The sequence below is a fragment of the Onychomys torridus genome, chromosome 2, assembly GCF_903995425.1.
Source record: "Onychomys torridus chromosome 2, mOncTor1.1, whole genome shotgun sequence".
Lineage (NCBI taxonomy): Eukaryota > Metazoa > Chordata > Mammalia > Rodentia > Cricetidae > Onychomys > Onychomys torridus.
In genome coordinates, this window is record NC_050444.1 from 67977802 (window position 1) to 68000790 (window position 22989).

At 49.6% G+C, this 22989-nt stretch overlaps 1 protein-coding gene across 1 annotated transcript in view; it reads left to right on the forward strand.

Annotated features, from left to right (window-relative positions):
• Col15a1 (collagen type XV alpha 1 chain) overlaps nt 1-22989 on the forward strand; it is a 104916-nt gene that overhangs the window by 20594 nt on the left and 61333 nt on the right. The window contains exons 3-5 of the mRNA XM_036179736.1: nt 14635-15182; nt 16787-16861; nt 18784-18864. Of these exons, the coding sequence (XP_036035629.1) occupies nt 14635-15182; nt 16787-16861; nt 18784-18864 (704 nt within the window). The remainder of the gene's footprint in view (nt 1-14634; nt 15183-16786; nt 16862-18783; nt 18865-22989) is intronic.

Here is a 22989-nt window from a genome sequence, read left to right on the forward strand (position 1 = left end):
GAGTCACACTTGGAAAACCTCTAGTGTCCGAGGAATGCAGATAGGCCGTGGGATCTGAACCCAGACCGTAAGGGTCCAGATTCAGCCTTACTTGTGCGGTTGAATCCTTCTGCACCTCCATATCTGTATCAGCAAAGCAGCGGTCACTGTAATACCTCTCTTCAATAGGTTCTTGTGAGTGTTGACTGGAATTTGTGCTTGGAGTGCCATCGAGAGATGTATGAGTTACCTGGAGTGGTTATAACAAAACTCCACAAAATGAGTAGGCTAAAGCAACAGTAATTGATCATCGTGCAGTTGTAGAGGTTGGAAGTTTGGTAGTAAGGTGTCCAGAGTCCTTCTGCTCTGAGCTTTTCCCCTGGAGCCCAGAGCTGAGCCCTCCAGAGCTGCCTGTGGGGCGGCATGGTGACTCATTACAGATGATGTCATCTTCAGAAGTCAAGGCCCTGCTTATGCTCAAAGAGCCTTTGTTCCCCAAATGGAAAAGCAAAGTCCCCAGACTAAGAGAAGTTGATGGCAAACTCTTCACTCATGCCTTTGGCTGTATCTGTTCCACTGCGGCACTTGTTCCACACAATCTCTGGAGGTGACATCATTCCCAGGTTCCAAATCAGGTGTGGGAAGGCAGGTGGAGGGAGGGATCAAAGTCTGTCACCGCAGAGCCTACAGCACACTTCCTGAGGCTCTGATATGGATTTTGTGGGGAAGTTGGTTCCTGGTGTGTGTGTGTGTGTGTGTGTGTGTGTGTGTGTGTGTGTGTGTGTGTACATGTACATGTTAGGTGAGGCGAGCAAGACTAGCCTGCAAATGAGGGAGTCAGGCCACCCATGTTCTGCAAGCTTCATTTCTGCACTTTATTTCTCTCTTGCTCTATTTAGCCAATCTCTTTCTTTTGTGGCTCACAGACAGAGGGTGCTTGTGAGGCCAATCTGGGACGTGGTATGTTGAGTGAGGGGATAGGGTCAACTTATCCAGGCCTCTGACTATAAACCAAGTGATCTATGTATGCCAGGCCCTGTGTTCAGCACAGTCTTCAATGAGTGATGATGGGTCTTACTTTCTCAGCCAGGGTCTTTCACTGCCACACTATACAGAGTGGAAGACTCCAGCCCAGAGAGGTGAAGTGGCTAGTCCATGGCCACACAGCTGGTTAGCGGCAGACCCAGGACTCAGTCTGGATATGTCTGATGTTGAAATTGGTTCTTGCCTGTGGCTGTTACCCGGGACAGGGCATCAAACCCACCTAGGCTAGATCCTAGAAAATTCTACTTCCTTGAGACCAATCAGGAAGGGTATAAGCTGGAACCATCAGCCCATCTATAGCCTGACTCCAATCATGCATGACCCAGAACAATACTAGAGTATCTCCCAACCATAGGTTCCCAACCTGTAAGGTGGGGCTAACAGTGCCTTCTGCCTCATAGAGAGTCACGCATAAAGAGGAACTGGCCTGGCAAACTGCTTGAGTTCTGGACATGAAGCAAAAAGTCATGCATGTTATTGTTTCTCGTCACTCAGTTCATTCACTGGTCACCTCTGTTAAGTCTTTGCTGGAGACTGAGCGGTAAGCTGGAATGGACAGTGCCCAGGAAGTCCATGTGGAGGCCTAAGAAAAGACACAGCATGCGCATAGGAGAGGGTGCTTGGGTGGAAGGATAGTGAGGTGCTTGGAGCACAGAAGAAGCTGCCTTGGGAAAACCAGTGGGAACCACAGAGGCAGAGGATGCAGTGGGCAGAGCCTCTCCCGGTCTCATTGCTGATCCTGTACTGAGCGAGCTGTCCCCTCAACTCTTCAGGGGTCTCTCCTTGAGAAGTGAGAGAATGCTCTTTGCCTTGCTACCCTTTTATGAGAGGAGCAGGTGAGAGGATAATTGAGAGACTGGAGAGGGTACTGGGCAGGTAACTTCTGATGCTTCCCAGTTGAAGACCAGGGAAACAGACTGTAGTCCTAAATCCCAGATCCTAGATCCTTATTAACCTTCCTCTCTTTGGGTTAGAACAGAAGAGAGGGGAATGGGAAGAGGGAGAGGCCTAGAGCAGAGGAGAGAGGGAAGGAGAGAAAACAAAGGGGGAAAGAAAAGGAGAGAGAGAGAGAGAGAGAGAGAGAGAGAGAGAGAGAGAGAGAGAGAGAGCTTGCTTGAGGGAGTGTTCACACAGTAACTTCATTGAGAAAGAAAATTCTTTTGCTATATATGAAAACCGGAAAAAGGAAGAGGCGTTCTCAGTTTACATGGAGAAAAATGCTCTTCTGTAACTCAGAAAAATGGGGTCTTTGATCATTGCTCGGCCAGGTCTCCTTCCTAAGTGGGTCTAGGACTTTTCCCTGGCAAGGAAACATTCTTCTTCTAAGAAATGCTTTGGGAGGTAGGTTTGTCTAGGAACCTCTTGCACTTTGCTGGATGCAGACTGGTGCTGTGTGGCCTGGAGCATTCTGTGTGCATGTCCCTCCCAAAGGGCGTCAGGTAGCATCAGGACTTCTGGAGACTGGAGGGTCCTTGTAGTTCCCATACAGGGTGGGGCTGAGTTTCCTTACAGTCAGAGTGCAATGACATTATGGAGGGCACTGTTACTTCCCAAGGCTGCCCAGGCCACACTGTCCAGAGACCAAGAAGTCTGTCCAGGAGAACTGTGTTCTCCTGGTCCCTGTAGGAGTCATTTCTTCCAGGCCTGAAGGAATGGCTGCCTAGTAGGGTGGTTAGAAAAACTGGAAGGCAGATGAGGATTCGGAATTGGAGGCACTCCAACCTGGCAAGGGCCTTGAGAAAACATTTAGTCCAGACTCTAGTTTATAGATACTGAGCCAGAGACCTGGAAGAGGCAAGAGACTCCTGTCCCCATGTGTTGAGTTGGTGACAGAGGTGGTCTTGTAGGCTCACACCCTTTCTATTATCCTTGTGACATCCGAGAGACCACTGTATGGAAGGTGATGTTTTGTGGTTCCAGGGGTCACAGCTCTGCCAGCTGGTGGGGTGGGGCAGTTATAGGGAGGATGGGCTTGTTCAACATGAGAAAGACCTTTGAAGGTTTAGAACTTCTAGTCATCAGGGATGTTAACTGAGGGTGAGCTCTCCAACAATGGAGGTGACCAAGCAGGACCCAGGTGGCCTTTGATGGGTATGCACTGGAGGAGACTCTGTCCCCAGGGAGGACAGAGTCCTCTTTGTCAGAAGTCTGCAGCTTACTAAATTCCTCATGTCCTGTCTCCCCAGAGTGAGAGCAAGTTGGAGGGTGAGTGGGGGGCGCCTTATGCACACCCTAGTCCTTGGTACCACCTCTGTATGGGTGTCCAGCTGGACAGGAAAAAGTCTTCAGATGAGCCTGTTGTTACAGGCCTGTAGTCTCAGCGATTGGGAGACTGAGGCAGGGGGCTTACAAGTTCAAGGCCTACCTGAGCAATTTAGTGAAACCTGTCCCAAGAAGTGAAGAAGGCCGAGGGTACAGCTCAGAAGTACAGCCTCTGCCTGGCGTACATGAAGGCCTACGTTCAAGACTCATTAATGAAACAAAAATCTATTAATCCCAAGGAGTGTGGGCACGACCGTTCTCAGTAGGGAAGCTGGAAAGGGGTTCTCCCTCAGGTTTGGAAGGGGTAGTTGAGGACTGTAGGGGCCATGGTGGGGTCTTAAAGACAGTCACCGCCACCTTACCATGAACACCCTAGGACTGCTTGCTGGCTCCAGCCCAAACCAAACACCATGAGGAGTCCTTGACCAGAGAGAGGTCCTACACACACCATGGATGCAGGCTCTGTCAGTTGGTTCTAGGCCTGGCATGGCCACAGAATACTACAGGACATCATGTCTGCCCTCCTGGGCCGCTTCAGATCTCTGACCACGACTCTGTGGTTGGGAATCTGGGTTTCCCTCGGGTCCCCAAGCCAAGCTCGTGCAGCAGCCCTTGGACCCGTGAGGCCGATAGGGGCCGCTGCCGCGCCCGATGACGGAGCATTCCTGTTGGGCAAGGCTCTTGGGACGTCTCCGCAGCGGGCCTTGACCCCGTGCCAGAAGAAAAGCAGTTTAGTCTCTTGGGGCCTTAAATGCTGACAAGCGCAAGCTCTGGGCTCAGGTCCCAGATGGTCATCTGTGGGACAGAGCGTTGCAAAGCCAGAAACGGTTCTCCAGGGACACCAGGCTCCAAGGCCCAAACCAGCCCTGGGCACTGCTTCAGGCCCCCACACATGGGAAGGCTGGTCTCCCCAAAGCACAGAAAGGGAAACTGAGGCTGGAGGGCAAAGGGAGGTGCAGGTGTCCGGAAGCCTGTGGCAGAGAGAAGGAGAGGCAAGGGTTCTTGAGTCTCACCTCCTCCAAAGGCTGAGCCCAGTCCAGTTTGTTTCCTCACTGCTGGGATTTTTTTCCTGGTTTCCATGGAAACTGGCATTGGACCTTTGGGGAGAAAGTGGCACCCTATGGTGACTGCTCAGATTTTCCTCTACAGGGTCCTTCTCTTAAAGCCTTCTGATGGCTCCTCCCTGTACTCTGGGGAAGGGCCACCCTGAAATCCCTGAGGAGTCTGAGCCGAAGTTTCCAGGGGCAAGAGGCCCAGGCTGTTTTCTGTCTGTCTTCTTTTCCCCAGGCCACGTTGCAGACTGCCAGCTCTGCCAAACCCTATGAGTGTGTAAGGGGAGAGATGCGTGGGGCTCTGTTTGTGGGATGAGAACGGAGCTCCTTGTGTTGGCATACAGCTGACTGAGCCTGGAAATTCTGGTGAGAAGTTGCAAAGATAATATTAGGGTGCTGGAGAGAAGGCTCAGTGGCTAAGACAGCCGCTGCTCAGACAGAGGACCCGGGTTCCACCCCTAGCATCCATATGGTGACTCATAACCGTTTGTCATGCCTGTTCCAGGGAATCTTACGCCCTCTTCTGGCCTCTGCAGGCACTGCATTCACATGGTACAGAGCCATAAACATAGGCAAAACACCCATACATTAAAAACAAAAACAAAAAACAAAAAACAAAACTTTAAAAATAATATTAATTGAGCCAATAGCATGAGAAAAGAAGAAGGAGGGAAAGGAGGAGGAAAGAGAGGATGAAAATTGGTATGTGTTCCTACCCTCTACTGAAGATAGACCCAGAGCTTCATGTATTCTAGGCTCTACCTACCCCTAACCCAGAAGTGTCTGGAATGGAATTTTGACTCAGTGTTGGGAGGTACCAGGGAACCACAGAAAGCTTTGGAGCTTGCAAGAAACATTAATGATAACTGCTGTTATCTGGACAATGAACTTCTTGATGATAGATGGTCTGGGTTCGGCTCCTTCCATATCTTCAGCACTATATGAGGCACAGTGTGAGAAGTATTTGAACACCCCTGACCTGGGAAATAAAACAACTCCTATGCATTAAAGAAGTACAGAAGCGAGGCTGAAGTTAGATTTAACCCCGTGAGGTGTCTAAGGGCAGCGTCAATACACAGATAGCCCGTCTTGTTCAGCCCAGTACAGATAGGGAAACTGAGATCTGAGAAGGTGAGCAGTTTGCCCAAGAGCACAGCGGGACATGAACTCAAGCCCCACCTCTGCCGCCTGGGGTATCATTGCTCGCTCTGAGGCAGTGTGGCTTCCAAAGAGGCTCCCTGGGGAATGGGAAGGAGCTTGCATGCCTAGCTGATAGATGAATGCACAAATAGGTGGTTGTAGGTGTGGGGCTGGAGTCTGGCCCCGCTGGCCCCCACTAGGATTTCATTGGAGCCTGGATTTTGGCTCAGTCAGCAAGGCCATCTGGAGCTGAGGACCAGGATCTGTGCTGGGTAAACAGGGAGGTGGGATCCAGCTCCAGTATTCAAGGGTCTCCCAAGATGGAAAAGAGATATGGGAAATGAAAAGATACATGCTCCCTCGAGTCAGAGCCAAGTGGCTTGCCAGTGTGGGAGTCCAGGAGGGCTTCATGGAGGAGGTGAGGGTGGTGTAATGAGAAGTTGGAGACCTGTGGAACATTACTTCATATAGAAGGAACAGGCGAGAAGGGATGGGACCTACCAGGTGTGGTGGGTGGCATGTGCCCATGATCTCAGCATTTAGTAAGTGGAAGCAGGGAGGGCTGTGAGTTCCAGACTGGCTTGGGTGATGTAATGAGACCATGGCTCAAAGTTGAAAAGGAGGATGGGCTAGGAAGTTAGCTCAGTCAGTAGAGTGCTTGCCAGACAATCATGAGGAGCTGAGTTCAATCCCTGGAACAACAATAGCAATAAGCAAACAAAAATGGAATGCTTGTAATCCAAGTGGAGACAGGTGGATCCTTAGGGCTCCTTGGCCAGCTAACCTAACCAAGTCAGCAACCCCAGGCCAGTGGGAGACCCAGTCTCAAAGAGCGAAATTATGGTTTCTGAAGAATGACAAATTGAGCCTTGGCTTCCACACATGCATATGCATTCATACAAATGCACACACACACACACACACACACACACACACACACACACACACACACCACAGGGCCTGTTTGTGACAGTTTGATCTCCAATGTAACAACTGTATGAAGAAATAACAAGATAATTATAATAGTGAGAGAAGTGTATGCTGGGTGTTCTAGGTATGTAGTTTTGCTCAAGACATGAAGCTGCCCTATGAGAGATGTCAAAATCTATGGGGAAGTGTGAGTCACTTCAATGACCCCAAGGCTAGGAGTTCTCTTCACAGCCCCCATCAGCAGTATTCCCAGTCTCCCAGGCCTTGTCCCTCCAAGATGGAGAGATATCTTCCCACCAGCTGTGACCTCCCTCTCTCTCTTGCCCCCAGCACAGAGCCATCCCAGGACAAGACATGGACCAAATTGCTGAGCCTGTTTCTCTTGGCTCCCAGGCTCCTCCTCGCTGCCCCTTGTGGCTGCCTGAGCAGGTGGCCTTTCCACTGGAAGCCAGGGCTAAATGAGCCAGCAGGCACAGGCCCAGGCCTGAGCATGGGTCACTCCAGGCCAGGGGTCGTTCCCCTCCATACCACGCCATGGGACCATGCATGTAGAAGAAGGCTGGGCTGCTGAGAGCAAAGCTGCAAAACTAGGGTGTTCCATCTGTGGCTGAGTCAGTGGAAACAGGACCTGGGGGCCAGAGCCTGAACACTTCTCCCTTGCAGCCTGAGACCTTAGAGGCAGGGTGGGAGCAGGGAGCTGGCTGGAGAGAGTCCTCAGGCTATGGCTTTTGCTAATTTTACACCTTGCAAGTTGTACAGTTTGCTGATAACTTGGGCTTCATGTCACCATCCCATAGGATAAGGGACATGGTCAGGAAGGCTCCACGTTACCCTGGTCATTTATTAGAGAGTAGTGGCTGGAGGGAAACTCAGCTCTGACCAAAGCTGAAGGTGTCCTCTATTGCAGCCTGCTTCCTTTCCCCTTCTCCAGCTGGCCCACCACTGGCCACTGCCTGGAAAGGCTGGGTAGCCAGAGGTCTTGGGAACTTGTGATGTGGAGTCTGAGTTACCCCAGATTCTGCTGCTAGGCCTCATGGCCATGCCTCTTCCTCCTCACCACCAGTTCCCTGACCCATAAAACAATGAGGTTGGACAGGATTATGAAAAAAATAAACTTTAAACAGATGCTTGGAAATGGAAATTCACAAAATGGCCATATACAAGCCTAGGCTGATTTAAATGACCCCTTGCTCTGTGTCCCCAATCCCACATCTGACTCTGTAAGTCCACTCAGAAACAGACCACTGGATGTGAGCCAGCCCATTTACCCTTACAGAACCACTAGTTCTGCAGACACTAAAGCACCCCACCAGAAAAGGGCTTCGCCTCCTCCTAGTAACAGAGTTGGGGGGCAGGCTGAGAGGATGAGACAAAGAAGGGGGTCACACCATCTGTGCTTGACATTCATTTTATCTAGAACTGTGGTGAGAAGGGGGGACCCTTACTGGGGTGTTGGATCCCTTCTCTTCCTTCTCCTTCCTTTCTTTCTTACAAAGATGGCTTCATCCCAATGAGAAAAAATATGTCTTTAAATGTCTCTTCTCCCTCCCTCCCCTCCCCTCCTCTCCCCTTCCCTTCCCCTTCCCTCCCCTCCCCTCTCCTCTCTTCTCTTCCCTTCCCTTCCCTTCTCTTCTTCCTCTTTCCTCCTTCTCCTTCTTCTCATCTCCTCTCTTTCTTTCTTTCTTTCTTTCTTTCTTTCTTTCTTTCTTTCTTTCTTTCTTTCTTTCTTTCTTTCTTTCTTCTTTAAAGACAGGGTCTCTCTATGTAGCCCTGGTTGCCCTGGAACTCACTCTGTAGCCCAGGCTGGCCTCAAACTCACAGAAACCCACCTGCCTCCTCCTGAGTGATGGGATTAAAGGTTTGCACCACTATGCCTGGCATTAAATGTATAAAAACAGATTCAAGGAGTTAAGAATATGTAAATATCTTTATTTTCACACCAAGTGAATGGTGTAATGTTGCAAAGGAATCCAGTGAAGAGGATCCTATCTGCCTGCCTCTACTTCTTTCCCTGGACATAATCTCCAGCCCCACTTTCTTGGGCATCCTTCCAGAGATATTCTAATATATGCAGAGTCATGCATTGATTAACAACGGATGCATTTGGAGAAGTACAGCCTTAGCCCCACCATTGTGGGAACTTCACAGGTGTACTTGAACTAAGAACTTTGGTGCCTCTAGACAGCACAAGCTCTTGGTTTACCTTACTCATGTAGCTCACTGTTGGTCTGAACCTTATATAGAACATAACTATGGGCTTCAATATCCTTTACATACTTATGTATTTGATATATGCTAGCACAGGTATTTCCAACTGATAGCAATTATTCTGTGCCTTATTATTTTTGTCTTTTTACTGACTGCGTCATGGTTACTGCTCAGATTAGTACCTAAGGAGTCATGTCATTCGGAAGTCTACATTGAATTCTCTTGCATGGATCTATTTTATTATCTATATTGGGTCAAAGAGTACATATGCATTTGTACTTTTGAAGAATGTCACATTGCATCCCCATGTATGGGACACAATTTAGGACCTCTCTAGTGGTACAGGAGAGGGCCTCATGCTGCCTCAGCCTTTTGCCAGCATTTTCGATTAGCCAACATTCTGAGTGCTGCCAATCTGATAAGGAAAATGGTCTCGCCTTACATCCCCTGCACTTCTTTCATTACAAGGGCAAATATTTTCCATATTCTTACGTACGAGCAGCTTTGTTTCCTTTGCTGTAGATAGAATTTCCTGTTCTTTGCTCATCTTTCTGTTGACTGTGGCATTATCCATTTGCTTTCTGCATTAGAGAAGGGAGTTTGTTGTCTGTGATGTTGTGATTCTGCTCTTTCTGTTGGCTTCTGGTTTTTAGCTGGCATTGTGGGGATTAATATTATTATGATTAAAAAAATGTTTTGGTCCTCAGATCTTCATTTCTTTGTAGTCAAGTTTATGTCTTCAAGTTATGAAATCACTATTATGAGTTTTTGCTATGCAGAGTTTTATTTCTGTCTAGTTAAATTTAACCAGATTTATTGTTCTTTTAACCTATGCCTTGTGGAGTTTGAGCCTCAAACCCAAATTACTTCCAATGGACGTCTGTCTGTCTTTAAGCAAGCTGCAGGCTGAAGAGGATAGCATTCCCTCGGCTTCATGTTTTGTCAAATGAGAAGGTTGGAAGTTTTCCTCTTTCTTTCCATCTGTCTATCTGTCCTTCTGTTGCCTCATTAGTTTGTTCATTTATTCACTCATCTTCACAGGGCTGGGCCCTGGGAACAATGGTGAAATCCTGTCCTCATCATCCATTGTGGGTAGAAACAAGCATGAAAGGCTGACATTGGGAGGGGGCTGTGACAGAGGCTCCTGGCCTGCATGCAGGGGGCTTCCTGCACAGCCCCATCAAGAAGAGCATGTGGGCATGGGAGGGGAAATGGCTGAAGGGGAGGAGGGCTGAGTCTTGAGGAAGAGGGGCCAGAGGAGAGTGAGTTATTCTGAAAGACAATCGAGGTAGATGGAGTGAGTGACATAGGAAAGGCATCCGGGTAGAGGTGGAAGGTCTGTGACAGCGGCGAGCACTCCAGGAGCCGTTGAAGGTTATTTTGGAGGACAGGGGGCATGGCTGGGCCCAGAACAGAAAAGATCTCTCAAGTCACTGGGTGGCAGCCTGACCCTAAGGGCCACAGATCCCCATCGTAGATTCCTAAGCTAGGATAAGATTTTCTCTTTTGTTGAAGAGTGATTGTTTTATAAAGGTTGTAAAATGTTTCCAGTGAAATGTGTTCTGAAGAATCCTTACAGTCATTGTGGCACCTGTTATTAATCTTGGCACTGGAGGAGGCAGAGGCAGGCAGTTCTCTGTGACATTGTGGCCAGCCTGGTCTACAGAGTAAATACCAGGGAATACCATGAATAGACCTAGTTAGACTGTAAAAGCAATAATACAGTGAATACTTCCTTGAAACTAATGTTAAAAATCAAACATATCACTGAGATTGAAAGGCCCTATGGACCTCTCTGCTTCTCCCTTAACATGGGCATGCTAGGCCACCTGTTTCTCCCTTAACATGGGCATGGTAGACCACCTGCTTCTCCCTTAACATGGGCATGGTAGGCCACCTGCTTCTCCCTTAACATGGGCATGGTAGGCCACCTGCTTCTCCCTTAACATGGGCATGGTAGGCCACCTGCTTCTCCCTTAACATGGGCATGCTAAGCCACCCATGGGCATGGTCAGGGGCACAGAACCTTCAAAGAGCACTTGGGCAGCAGTCAGTGAAATAGCAAGTGACCAGACCCATGTCACCCACAAGTGCCTGTCGTCTGCACTGTGGGGTGACTTGTATCCATAAACACAGGAGATGAGGATAAAGGAATCTGTAGCAATAATGTCTGGAAATCCACAGAAACCTTCCCCTCCATCACCAGAAAAGAGAGCCTGCCCATTGAGGCTTATTCACCTCATGAATACTGTGGCAAGACCAAGGGCCACAACTTCCACAAGGATTATTCCAAAATTTATAACTTTGTGGGGGGAGTAAGGAAGGGAAGGGGGGAGGAAGGGACATGGACACAGGCAGCATGCCAGTATTTTTACAAGGGTTAGATGCCTTCACGGTGGCTCTGCACTCTATTACAGACACAGCTTGCATAGGAAACAAGACAGATGCATGGAAATGGTGACAGAGGAGTCCCAAGAGTGGGTCCCCAGGGTCTGGGCAGAGGAAGTGGCCCAGAGAGGGTTACCAGAGGTGGAGGGTGGCTCTTTTCTTAAGGGCAGTGCTGGGCACGTACTACTTCGGCCTATCATTCTTCTTCTTCTTCTTTTTTTTTTTTTTTTTCAGTACTGGGGTTGGAACGGAGGGTCTTGTGCCCGTTAGGCAAGTGTTGAACCAGGGGATTTTATCCTGGATCCTTTCTCCTGCCCTCCCTCCCCTGTTCCCCCATCTGTTTTCTCTTGCTCTGTTTTTCCAGACAGGGTTTCTCTGTGTAGCCCTGACTATCCCAAAACTTGTTCTGCAGATCAGGCTGACCTCAAACTCAGAGATCTGTCTGCCTCTGCTTCCTGAGTGCTGGCATTAAAAATGTGCACCACAAGACCTGGCCACCCAAGCCTTTATTTATTTTTGAAACAGGGTCTTATTAAATTACCTAGGATGGGTTTGAACTTACAATGTAGCCCCAGCAGGTCTCAAACTTATGGTCCTCCACCTCAGCCTCCTGTGTAACCAGGATTATAGACCTGCACCACCAGGCTTAGTGTTTTGAAATAACATTTAACCCCCAAATTTCCAAATTGTCATTTCAAATCACAGCCAACATGAAAACTATTAATTAGTTATGTTACAGGTTTTTTTTTCCCCAAACTGAGTCTTTGGTTTTTTTTCATTTAAAGCAGCATGTTTCAAGGGGGGAAGACCCACATTTCAAGAGTTCAGTGGCTACTTTCTGTTAGTTGGTTTTCACACCAGACAAGGAGGGGTTCACACAGTTTAGGTGGAACTTGTATCCTTTCCAAACTTGAAGTCTGATGATAGTGGTGAGCAGGGCAGGGGTGAAAGATCTCCATCATTTACTGATCATGAGCCGTAGGCCAGCACCCATGTCATTTCATGTCATCACCTTAATAACGCTGTGTGACTACTTGTGTTTTTCCTTTTAAAATGTTATTTGTGTATATGAACACATGTACATTTGTGTGTATATGTCTCTCTGTCTACCTGTCTATCTCCCTGCCTCTCTGTCTATCTGTCTGTGTGGATGGATGTATGTGTAGGTGAGCATGTACTTGGAGGCTGGAAGTCAAGGTTGGGCAGTTTTCTCAGTCTCTTGCTGAACCTGGGCTCACTGATTCACTCTGGCTAGGCTGACAGCGAGCTCCAGGCATCCTCTTGTCTCTGCTTCCCTAGCACTGGGATATAGGGAGTGCAGTTACACCCAACTTTTTATGTGGCTGCTGGGGATCTGAGCTCAGGTCCTCACTCTGCTGACTGAGCCATCTCCCCAGCCCACTGTGTCTTCCACTATGATTAAATAGACATGATTTGCCATTTTGACTTTTGAGTGCCTCCATGTTACTCTTTATCCTTTTCTATATGATCAAAGCCACAAACACACACACACACACACACACACACACACACACACACACACACACGCACGCGCACACACGCACTAACTGCTCTGTGGGCCACCTTGTCTCAGGTCCCGTTGGTGATGGGCATCTCTCTCTCCAGCTGAGCCTCATCCAGAACCCTTGTAGAAACCCCTCTTCTCATCAACTTAGAGATAACTGAAAGTCAGGCTAGCTGTGGCTTACAGTTCTCCTCCCTGTCACTGGCTGAGTATCCGCAGGCCAGGATTCCATGTCCTAAGTCTTCGTTCTTCATCCATAAAATGGGGTGGTAGCAGTTGATTCCCAGTGCTGCTGTGGGGAAGAGGGAAACAGGAGATTAAAATGGCAGTGAAGGCTCTGTACAAGGAGCCCAGCACAGTGGGGCGCATCCCTGCTCAGGGGCCTCCTGATTGTTGGGGATGTCGCAAAAAAAGGTTTGTTGTGTCTCTCCTGTTTTTGACTGGGGGCTACAAGGTCTACATCACTTTTCTGCTGCAGCAATAAACACTGAGACCAAAAGTGCAGGAGGAAGAAAAGGTTTATTTCATCTTAACACTTCCAAGACACCATCCATCACTGAAGGAAGCTGGGGCAGGAACTCAAGACAGGAGCTTGAAGCAGAAACCTCAGAGCAAGGCTGCTTACTAAATGCTCCCAAACTGGGGCTCGGCTAGCTTTCTTATATAGTCCAGGACCTCCTGCCTTGGATGGACCCCCACCCACAGTGAGCTGCCTATACCAATTAGCAGTCAAGAACATGCTCCCACAGACCACACTGATAGAAAATTATTCAATTGAGACAGGAAGTTATCTGAGGGATTCAGATAACTCTGGGCTATGTCACGCTGACAGTTGAAGCTAACTGGGAGAGATGGTCTTAGTCATTCATTTGGGTCGTGCTCTGACTTCCTCCTGTGTTAGGGGAAGAATTTTAGCTATGGTCTAGGAGCTCTGACCTTTGGCTGTAGCCCAACTGGCCACTAGGAGATCTGCCCTGCCCTCTGGCCTTGAAGAGGCCGGGCCTCCATCCTGAGGCTCATCATTCAAGGTCCTCCATCCCGGGCAAATCCCCAGGATCTAGTTTCATCCTGAAGCCTTGTCCACGGGCTCAGTGGCACCAGATGTGTCCTCTCTACCTGAGACCTGCATTCCTCTAATTCACTGCTGCCACTTCCGCATTAGCTCAGGGATGTATGCAGACCACTGGACAATCCTGTAGCTTTCCTCCAGAGACAATGGTCAGACCTGGGTTCTTTCTTAGGCCGCTGCAATGGAGGATGCCTATCAACCCCACCAAGGGTGCTAGTGAAGCACAAGCTTGGGTCAGGAACTCTAGGACTGAATTCTGCACTTGAATTTTGCTTGCAAATTTGTTAGCTTCTGGCAGCCTTGATTTAGTCAGAAGAAAATGGAAATAATGGTTCCACTCCACTTTGTTGGAGTTCTTGTGAGGATGAAATGAGTTTAATTATGTAAAGAGCTCAGAGCAGTACCTGGTACAGGGAGAGAGAGAGCTGGGATGTGGATGATGGTGAGGATGCTGAGGCTGCTGCTGCTGAATGGTTACCACTATGAAGCAAAGTTCAATTGCGCTGAACTCCCAGGAACACTCCCCTCTCTGCCTGCTTATCCCCTACACTCTGAGGCATGTAAACAAAAACCCCATTTAAAACAAAGTGATACAATCTGATTCCCCTTGGTTAAGTAATGAAAGAAATCTCCAAGTTAATGGGGGGGGGGGGCTATATATATATATATAATTTTTTTTTCTAGAAATGATTTGTAAATGTTTTTCCAGAGTGTAGCTTATGGCCCATTAGTGAGTAATCAAATCAATTAATAAGTCTTTGCAGCATGGTTTTAATTTTAAAAAGAGAAAAACAACAATTAAAGGGGAGGAGAAAATAGTTAAGGGCCTGCTGAGTATTCATGATGATGCACTCTGAAACGGTGTTTCTGAGTTATAGTGGTGTGTTTTACGCACATTGCACATCACATTTTGTTGCTGGAGGCTGTCGTTTAGAAAGCCTAGTTTCAGTGGATTCCCACGGGAATCCAGTTGTGTTTGTGGCTCCTTCCTCCTTGGTCCAGAGTAGTGGAATCACAGCCTCTCCTCCTCCCCACAGGGTCAGCCTCCCAGGACCATCTGGACCTCACAGAGCTCATCGGTGTTCCACTGCCCTCCTCCGTGTCCTTTGTTACCGGCTATGGTGGTTTCCCAGCTTACAGCTTTGGGCCTGGTGCCAATGTGGGCCGCCCAGCCAGGACTATCATCCCACCTACCTTCTTCAGGGACTTCGCCATTGGTGTGGCTGTGAAGCCCAGTAGTGCCCAGGGAGGCGTGCTCTTCGCAATTACTGACGCTTTCCAGAAAGTCATCTACCTGGGCCTGCGTCTTTCCAGTGTGGAGGACGGCCACCAGCGGGTTATCCTGTACTACACAGAACCAGGCTCCCATGTGTCCCGCGAAGCTGCATCCTTTTCAGTGCCCGTGATGACCAACAGGTGGAATCGTTTTGCTGTGACCGTCCAGGGCGAGGAAGTGGCCCTTCTCGTGGACTGTGAGGAACACAGCCACGTCCTTTTCCAGCGATCTTCCCGGCCTCTGACGTTCGAGCCCAGCGCTGGGATCTTTGTGGGCAATGCAGGAGCCACGGGGCTGGAGAGATTTACGGTGAGTTTCAGTCCACTACTCACAGACCAGAGAAGCTTGAGCATGAACGCACACACCTCAAGCAGGAGCAATGATCGTTGTTATTTTATTCTTATGCCCTCTCATGGCATGAACACAGTGTGGGAAGTACTCTAGGCTTGGAAGCCAATGAGCCCAGTACTCTGCCATAAACAGAGGACTGTTTTAGGCAGAACTGTGTTATGGGATCTGCCGTATTGTCTGAATGTGGATATAAGGCCCTTATCTTGAGGCTGGGTGTTCTAGTGCACTCTGTAATCTCTGCACTCAGGAGACTGAAGCAAGAGGGTCATGAAGTCAAGGCTAACCTGGGCTACATCGAACGTTACAGGCCTGTGTGGGGAAATAGGAAGAGGCACTTTGTTTGGTGAAAGTCATGACTAAAAACGAGTCCAGCTTGCTCCTCTCAGATGACTTCATTTCTAGATGTGGATGGCAATTTGTGCTGAAATAATTTCTGTAAAGACGGATGCGCCGGAACGATTGGAATGAGAAGTAACTTCTTTCTTCTATTTGAACAGCGAGTCCTAAAACAAACAAACCCGAAGACCAACTTTACTACCAGAACGGGCTTCTGCTCAGAAGTCATTCTAAAGAGAATAAGTTATCAGAGGTGTTCATTTAACGCACATGAGTACTGAGCCAGGACGCATCTAGGGTGAATCAGACATACTAAAGAAGGCAAGATCCTGGGTCATTCCTGAAATCTCAGTACTCGGATTGCAGTGAGTCATGAGTTCCAGGCCAGCCTGAGCTACAGAGTGATTGCTGGGTTGACTGAGATTCTTTGTCAAAATTGGGCATAGTGGTGCATGCCTTTAATCCCATCACTCCAAACTCTGTGAGTTTGAGGCCAGCCTGGTCTACATAGTGAGTGCAGGACAACCAGAGATACATAGAGTCTCTCTCTCTCTCTCTCTCTCTCTCTCTCTCTCTCTCTCTCTCTGTCTCTGTCTCTCTCTCTGTCTCTGTCTCTGTCACACACACACACACACACACACACACACACACACACACACCAACACCAACACCAACACCACCACCACCAACAACACCAACCAACCAATCAAAAAGAATAAAAGGCACCACTAGAGGGCAGAAATAGAATTTGCTTGCAGCTCAGTGGGGATGCTAATGGCCTGTGTACATGTTACACAGTTTGCTGACTTTTGAAGAGTGAGCACCAGATCCAGACAGCCAGCAGGAGTGGGATGGAGAGCCTGCTGGCAGCTCTCCATGTGTCAAGGATGTCTAGCAAGGACATTTTGAGCTCTGGAGGGAAGGGAAGACACATCTCAGGGTCTGCTGTTGACCTGCAGGGGCCCTGGAGATGTTGGGCTGCTGTGGCTGTCCACATTCTGAACATATGCTAAGGGAGTCTGTATTCAATGGGAGCACACAAGGAGAGTCCCCTGGACAGACAGAGAGCCTGGGTGGGGTGTGCCCAGCGTCCTTGTCACCTCAGACAGCACATTGCCATGCCAGTTAGTCCTTTGCAAGGCTTTCCCTCCTATGAACACTCCCATCTTCCTTGGACATTGTGATGTATACATGTAACCCATGGTTCTTATCTCTCTCTTCCCCAGGGCTCCATACAGCAGCTTACCATCTACACTGACCCCAGGACCCCTGAGGAGCTGTGTGAAGCCCAAGAGTCCTCGGTGAGCTTCTGCCTACCCCCCAGCACTCTGCACCCTCATCCCCCAGTCAGCCAAGGGAAGGCTGGGTGCCCCGCCATTCTTCCCCTCAGCGTCATGCAGCCTGAAAGCCTCTCATCATTGCCTGCACTGCCCCAAGTCCTATTTTGGGCTTTTGGCTTTCTTTCACTTTTCAAAGCTCTTCAGCCGTCTCCTTGGAGTGGGGGCTGTGTGTCTTATGAGGTGTTCCTGTGGCTGTGGCAGTCAATGGCCTGGTTTCCAGCCTTCCTGCCAAGAAGGGTGTCAGGATTCTAAAATCAGAGTTAAAATGCTAAGATATTCTGGGTGTAAAGTCCTATAAAAATGAACCTAAATTTAGGTTGGTTTTATGCTTGGCAAGTGAACCAGTTCCTCAGTTGGGGGTGGGGTGGGGGCCAGGGAGGAAAGATGGCTCCTTCCTTCCTCCTTCCTTCCTCCTTCCTTCCTCCTTCCTTCCTCCAGGGTTTGCTGGTTGTGACAGTCCCGGGTGTAGGCTGGGGTAAGAGGATACACTTCAGGAGCTGCCCCCTCCATCTCTGACACATTCCCAGACACAACTTAGTGACAGAGCCTCAGACCCAACTCAGCAGGTCAGAGGGCAGGAGGGGCAGGAGGAGGAGCCGGAAGCCAGGCAGGCAGAGGCGCTGTCTGAAGGGCCGTCCAGGCAGACAGGAGCCCGGTGCCAAAGCCAGATGCAGGCAGAGTGGTGTTTCCTGTGACTGGTGCTCCTTAAGTGATGTCAGCCTCTGAACAAACTGGAAGCCGGTTTCATTAACTTAGTGCTAAAAAGGAAATTTGTACATCAGTGGTAGCATTTGGGGCTGTGAATGTCTGAACTCCTGGGCCTGTGACATTCACGGGGAGCTAGCAGAGGGAACAAGGGGAGTTGTCTCGTGTTTGTCTCTGCTCTGCATTCATGGTGAAGTATAAACAACCCAGGGTCCCAGAGCACAGGACCCACTGCAGAGCCACAACACAGGCTCCTGGCCTGACATGGGGGCTAGCTTCGAAGGTTAGGCAACACTGGGAAGCCATGTTGGATGAGTGCTCCCTGAACGGGTTCCCATGAGCACCTTGCACAAAGCGGGAACCATGGTAGGCTGGGCATGGTTGGAAGGTGAAGTAACTCAGACTGTAGCGATAATAGTGTGGACAGAAACTGTGCATATGGCATTTCCCACCCTGTCTCTCATGGCCATGTATATATACATGCACACACATACATACACACAGGTTCAAATACATAATGTATTCATATGCACATTTGTGTATGCATGCATACCACACAAACATGTATACACATGTACATACATGCATACATGTGTTCACATATGTATATACACATGCATGCATACCACACATATGCATGTACATATATATATGCAGTCACAGCCTTGTGCAAACTGCACACATACATGCAAATGTACACACACACACACACACACACACACACACACACAGTTCCTCCATCAGAGTCTGCTTGTCAAGTCTCTGACCTTCCCAAGTACCTCAGTGCTGTGTCACCTGTTCTCCTGCTCTGTGTGTTGTTGTGGGATGTTTGTACACTGTGTGAAGGTGTATTGACTGTGATTGGTGTAAAAGCTGAATGGCCAATAGGTCAGGTGGGACTTCTAGAGACAGAGAGAACTCTGGGAAGAAGAAGGCAGAGTAGCCAGCCAGACATGGAGGAAGCAGCATGGGCAGTATGGAGAGACGAGGTGACGAGCCATGTGACAGAACGTAGATTAAAATAAATGGGTTCATTTAAGTTATAAGAGCTAGTGAGACAAGCCTAAGCTAAGGCTGAGCTTTTATAATTAATGAATAAGTCTCTGTATCACTTTGCGGGGACTGGCGGGACAGAGAAAGACTCCTTACGGTGTGTGGCGTGACTTATCTCCTCACAGGCATCTGGAGAAGCCAGTGGGCTTCAGGAGATGGATGAAGTCGCTGAGATCATGGAAGCTGTCACCTACACTCAAGCCCCGGTGAGTGTGGGTGCTACCACGGTGGGTGTTGTTGGGTGTGATCCTCTGGGGGAGTCAGCCTCACACCCACACACAAGCAAACATGCCAGTTTTCCAGGGCCACCTGCATGCATGGCTATGGAAGGTGTGCAAAGGCAGACGTGCTCTGGGCCTTGAAGAATTTACTCAGTCCCTCTGCACCTTAGTTGTCTTCTACTTACAGAATGATGGTAACATCAGTTATGTTGTAGGAGGCCACTGGGTAATTAGATGAGGCAGGCAGGGGTGAGTCTCAGAAAGTGCCTGGCAAGAGGGAAACAGCCTGCTCAGTGTTGCCTTGGACCCATGCAAAAGCAATCCTCATCTTGATGTTCACATCTCTCCCTCCTGGGAATGTGTTCTGCAGCTAAGAGGAAAGTCTTGAGTCAGACCATGGAAGCACTTGTGTGTGTGTGTATGTGTGTGTGTGTGTGTGTGTGTGTGTGTGTGTGTGTGTGTGTGTTGTATGCATGTATATATGTATTAGACTAGCAAGAAGCATCTGAGCTATAAGCAAAGAAAGCTCCCAGGCTGGGCTCGTCACTCTATGAAGGTACTTCTGATCGAAAGTGAGGAGACAGAAATAAGACAGTGACTGTAAGTTATAGAACTCAGGCAGCAGGAATGTGGGTGTGGCCAAACAGAACCATAGTCTGATAAAGCTAGAGGACTTAGACAGGTGTGTATAAGCAAACTGCCTATATTACACATGGGCAGACAGATCCAGAGAGGGAAGCTGGGCAGGCTAGGCTGGAGCACAGGTCTCCTGACATCTACCTGTGGGTTTATGGTCTGGGTGGGATTATGGAAGTGTGCCCCCAAGACCTTGGCTGAGATGGAGAAACCCAGGAGTCCATGCTCTGCTTGGGGCAGTGTTGGAGTCTTGGGTGCCCATTAAGCCTAGCCACCCATGGGCACATCCTGGGTTCAGGTCAGTGGGCCACATGCTCAGGGCTCTGAGCATGATGCTGCCTCATGGTATACAGGTCCATAATGTAGAGAGAGGCTGACCCAGACAGAGGTACAAACAACCCATGGCAGTCCTCAGAGAGGGCCAGAAAAGGACAGAAGGGTTTGAGAGTGTGAGAAGGTCACAAGTGTGAGAGTGGGACAAGAATTTAGGAGGGAAAAGTGGAGACAGCAGCTTAGGACAGGCATAGAGGGGGAGGCAGAAGAGGAAGAGAGCTGGTGTTTCTGCGGATGCGATGTTGCTTCTTCCTCACAACCACCCCACAAGGAAGGTGGCATTATTCTCTAGGCCGATGTAGAAATGGGTGCCCAGGGGGATAAGCTGATCTCCGGGGTCAGACAGTAGCAGAGCCAGGAATCAAGCCTCCTGGGCCTCTTCCCATGTGTCTTAGTTAGGGTTTCCATTGCTGCAATGAAAAACCATGACCAAAAAGCAAGTTGGAGAGGAAAAGGTTCATTGGGCTTATACTTTCCACATCACTATTCATCACTGAAGGCAGTCAGGACAGGAAATCACACAGGGCAGGAACCTGGAGACAGGAGCTGATGCAGAGGCCATGGAAGGGTGCTGCTTACTGGCTTGCCCCTCATGGCTTGAAGCCAGGACCAGCAGCCTAGGAATGGCACCACCCACAATGGGCTAGTCCCTTCTCCACCAACCACTCATTAAGAAAACGCCCTACAGCCGGATCTTATGGAGGCTGCTTCTCAGCTGAGGTTTCCTCCTTTCAGATGACTCTAGTTAGTGTGTCAAGTTGACATAAGACCAGCCAGCACACCATGTCAACAGCACGCAGGTACAGGGGCTGATGTGTGTGTCGGGGGAGGGGCAACATCAGCCTGGAGAGGGTGTGACCTCGATCTCTGGGGACCTGGGGAAGTGACAGAAGAAAAGTGGCTGGTGGTGTGGTGCAGGTGGAGTCTCTGGGGCAGCCCATTCCTTCCCCTTTCAAGTTCTTAGGGACTTGGGAGCAGTGCTATACATCCAAGTCCTACCCAGAGTAGATCCTAGCCTTGGTGTTCCTTTCCAAAACAGCTTCCCATCCCTCCCCCCACCCCCCCCCCCCACCCCCCACCCCCGTTAGCATGGAACAGGTCAACAAACCGCCTGGTCGAAACATGCAAGTAGTCCTTGGCACACAGCAGTGGCCAGGGATCTCAGGGCCATACTCAATGCAGGACACTATGAGTTCCCTGTTCCTTTTGGGACCCCCTCCACACCTTCTTCTTGGTGTCTTGTTTTCCAAACCCCTATGGCTGCCCTCTGCTCTAAGAAGGCTCACCTAGACCCAGCCCTGATGGCCCCAAAGCTGCTGGTCCTAACCACCCACATGCCAGATGCCGTCCTCAGGGTTCTTCTGTCTTTCTACAGTTGTCCCTGTACCTACCCAAGTGGCTTACTCTTAAGAGTTTGCTGCTCTGCCTGTAGTGACCTTTCAGAGAGGCCTTCTGGGATCTATTCTATAAGAGCAGGCGTGGAACAGTCATGTTGCTGTTGAGGCCACCTGGCCTGAAGGTGCAGAGCCAGCTCCACTGTGGATCCCGAGTGCTCTGTCACTCCACCCTGAAGGGTTTTGGCTCCTTTGGCAGCAACCCCTCCAGCACAGGGAAGTTCCCTCTGGGTCTCAGACAGCCCTCCCTTTCTCTGTCTGGCTTATTTCTTGGTCAGAATCTCACTTCCCCATGCTCTGCCTTTGCAGCTTGTCACTCTCCAGAACACAGGCCCTACCGGGCAAACTGAACTAGAGGCGGCCTGCCAGCCCTCCCTCTCCCCACTTCCCATGTAGGGTCAGCAGTGCCTTGGCTGTTCTGGGCCTGCCTCTCCTGCTGAGCTGGCTGCTGCTCGCATACCTTTGCATTTATGGAAAACTTATCTCCAGTTGAGTTGGAATTAACATGGCTGTGCATGTGGGTCACCTGTGCCCAACCGTGTGAGACTGGCATGGGTCTTTTAATAAGGAGCCTCCTGGGTGGCTTTCCTGGATGTTCAGTATGTCTGGAGTGAATAACAAGAATCCACATTGGCAGAACGATCTGCGGGTGATTCCCAGCCACAGCCAGGCCTGCTTCCAGCCACACCTAAGGGCTCTCGGCTTCCCAGACATACCATCTGGGACTTCCTCCCAACAGCCCTGTGCAGTTCTGTTTGCCTGGAACCCCGCACCACCTCCACCCTTCCTTCCTTCTGGCAAATTCCTACCCATCTCAGGATCCAGGCCAAATCCTCTCCAGTGAGGCCTCCTCTCCGGCCACGCCCCCTGCCTAGCATGGCCCTTGCTTCTGCTATGCTGGGAACCAGGAAATCAGCTACTGGGGTCTGTTGAGTGCCCCCTGTGCTCTGGGGAGGGTAGGCACAATGTGTTCTTCATTCCTTTCTCTGGCCCCAGGGCTCAGCCAACAACCTGACACTCAGTGGGTCCACAGGAACCTATCTGTGGAATGAGTAGATCTCATAGTGACTGTGAGGTTTGGCAAAGACAAAACAACACAAAAACACCTCCATGATACCCTGAAAATATACTGAAGTCTCTAGACTAGATATTTCTACACTGTCACAGCCCACACTTGGTTCCTCGTCCATCTTACCTCTGAAGCCAATAGCTGTGTCTGTGCTCAAGGTGAGACACCTCACTTTCTCCATAGTCAGCTCCTTGGAGTCTCACCTTTCTCCAGAGCAGGGCCTACGTGCCTATGGCTGCCGGGATAAGACTCACTATTTTTGGCTAAAAGGCTAGTCAAGGACTCAACTGAGATCTCTTTGGGTAACCTGTTTCAGGCTTGCCCTTTTGTTTGTTCAGACTTGCCTCCTCCAAATATCTGTCCCTAGGCCCATGTGTCTTACAAAGTAAAGTACCCTTGCTTCCAACTATTGGCACCCCTGGAGGCTACATTTGGGCTTCCATGGGCTTTCTAGCTCCATCAGGGACCCACGGAAAACAGCCTCTTCCTGGACTCCTCCCAGGGAAAGGAGATGTCCATCCCAGGACGGGTCTGTCCTAGCTGGGTTGCTGCTTTTCCTTGGCAGTTCCCAGTCTGTCAACATCCCTGCCTAGCTCCTGCCCTTTGGGCTTTTCAGTGTCCCACCCAGGCCTCCTGGGCTGGACCTCAGCATCCCTAGTCTAGATTCTTCCAGCCACT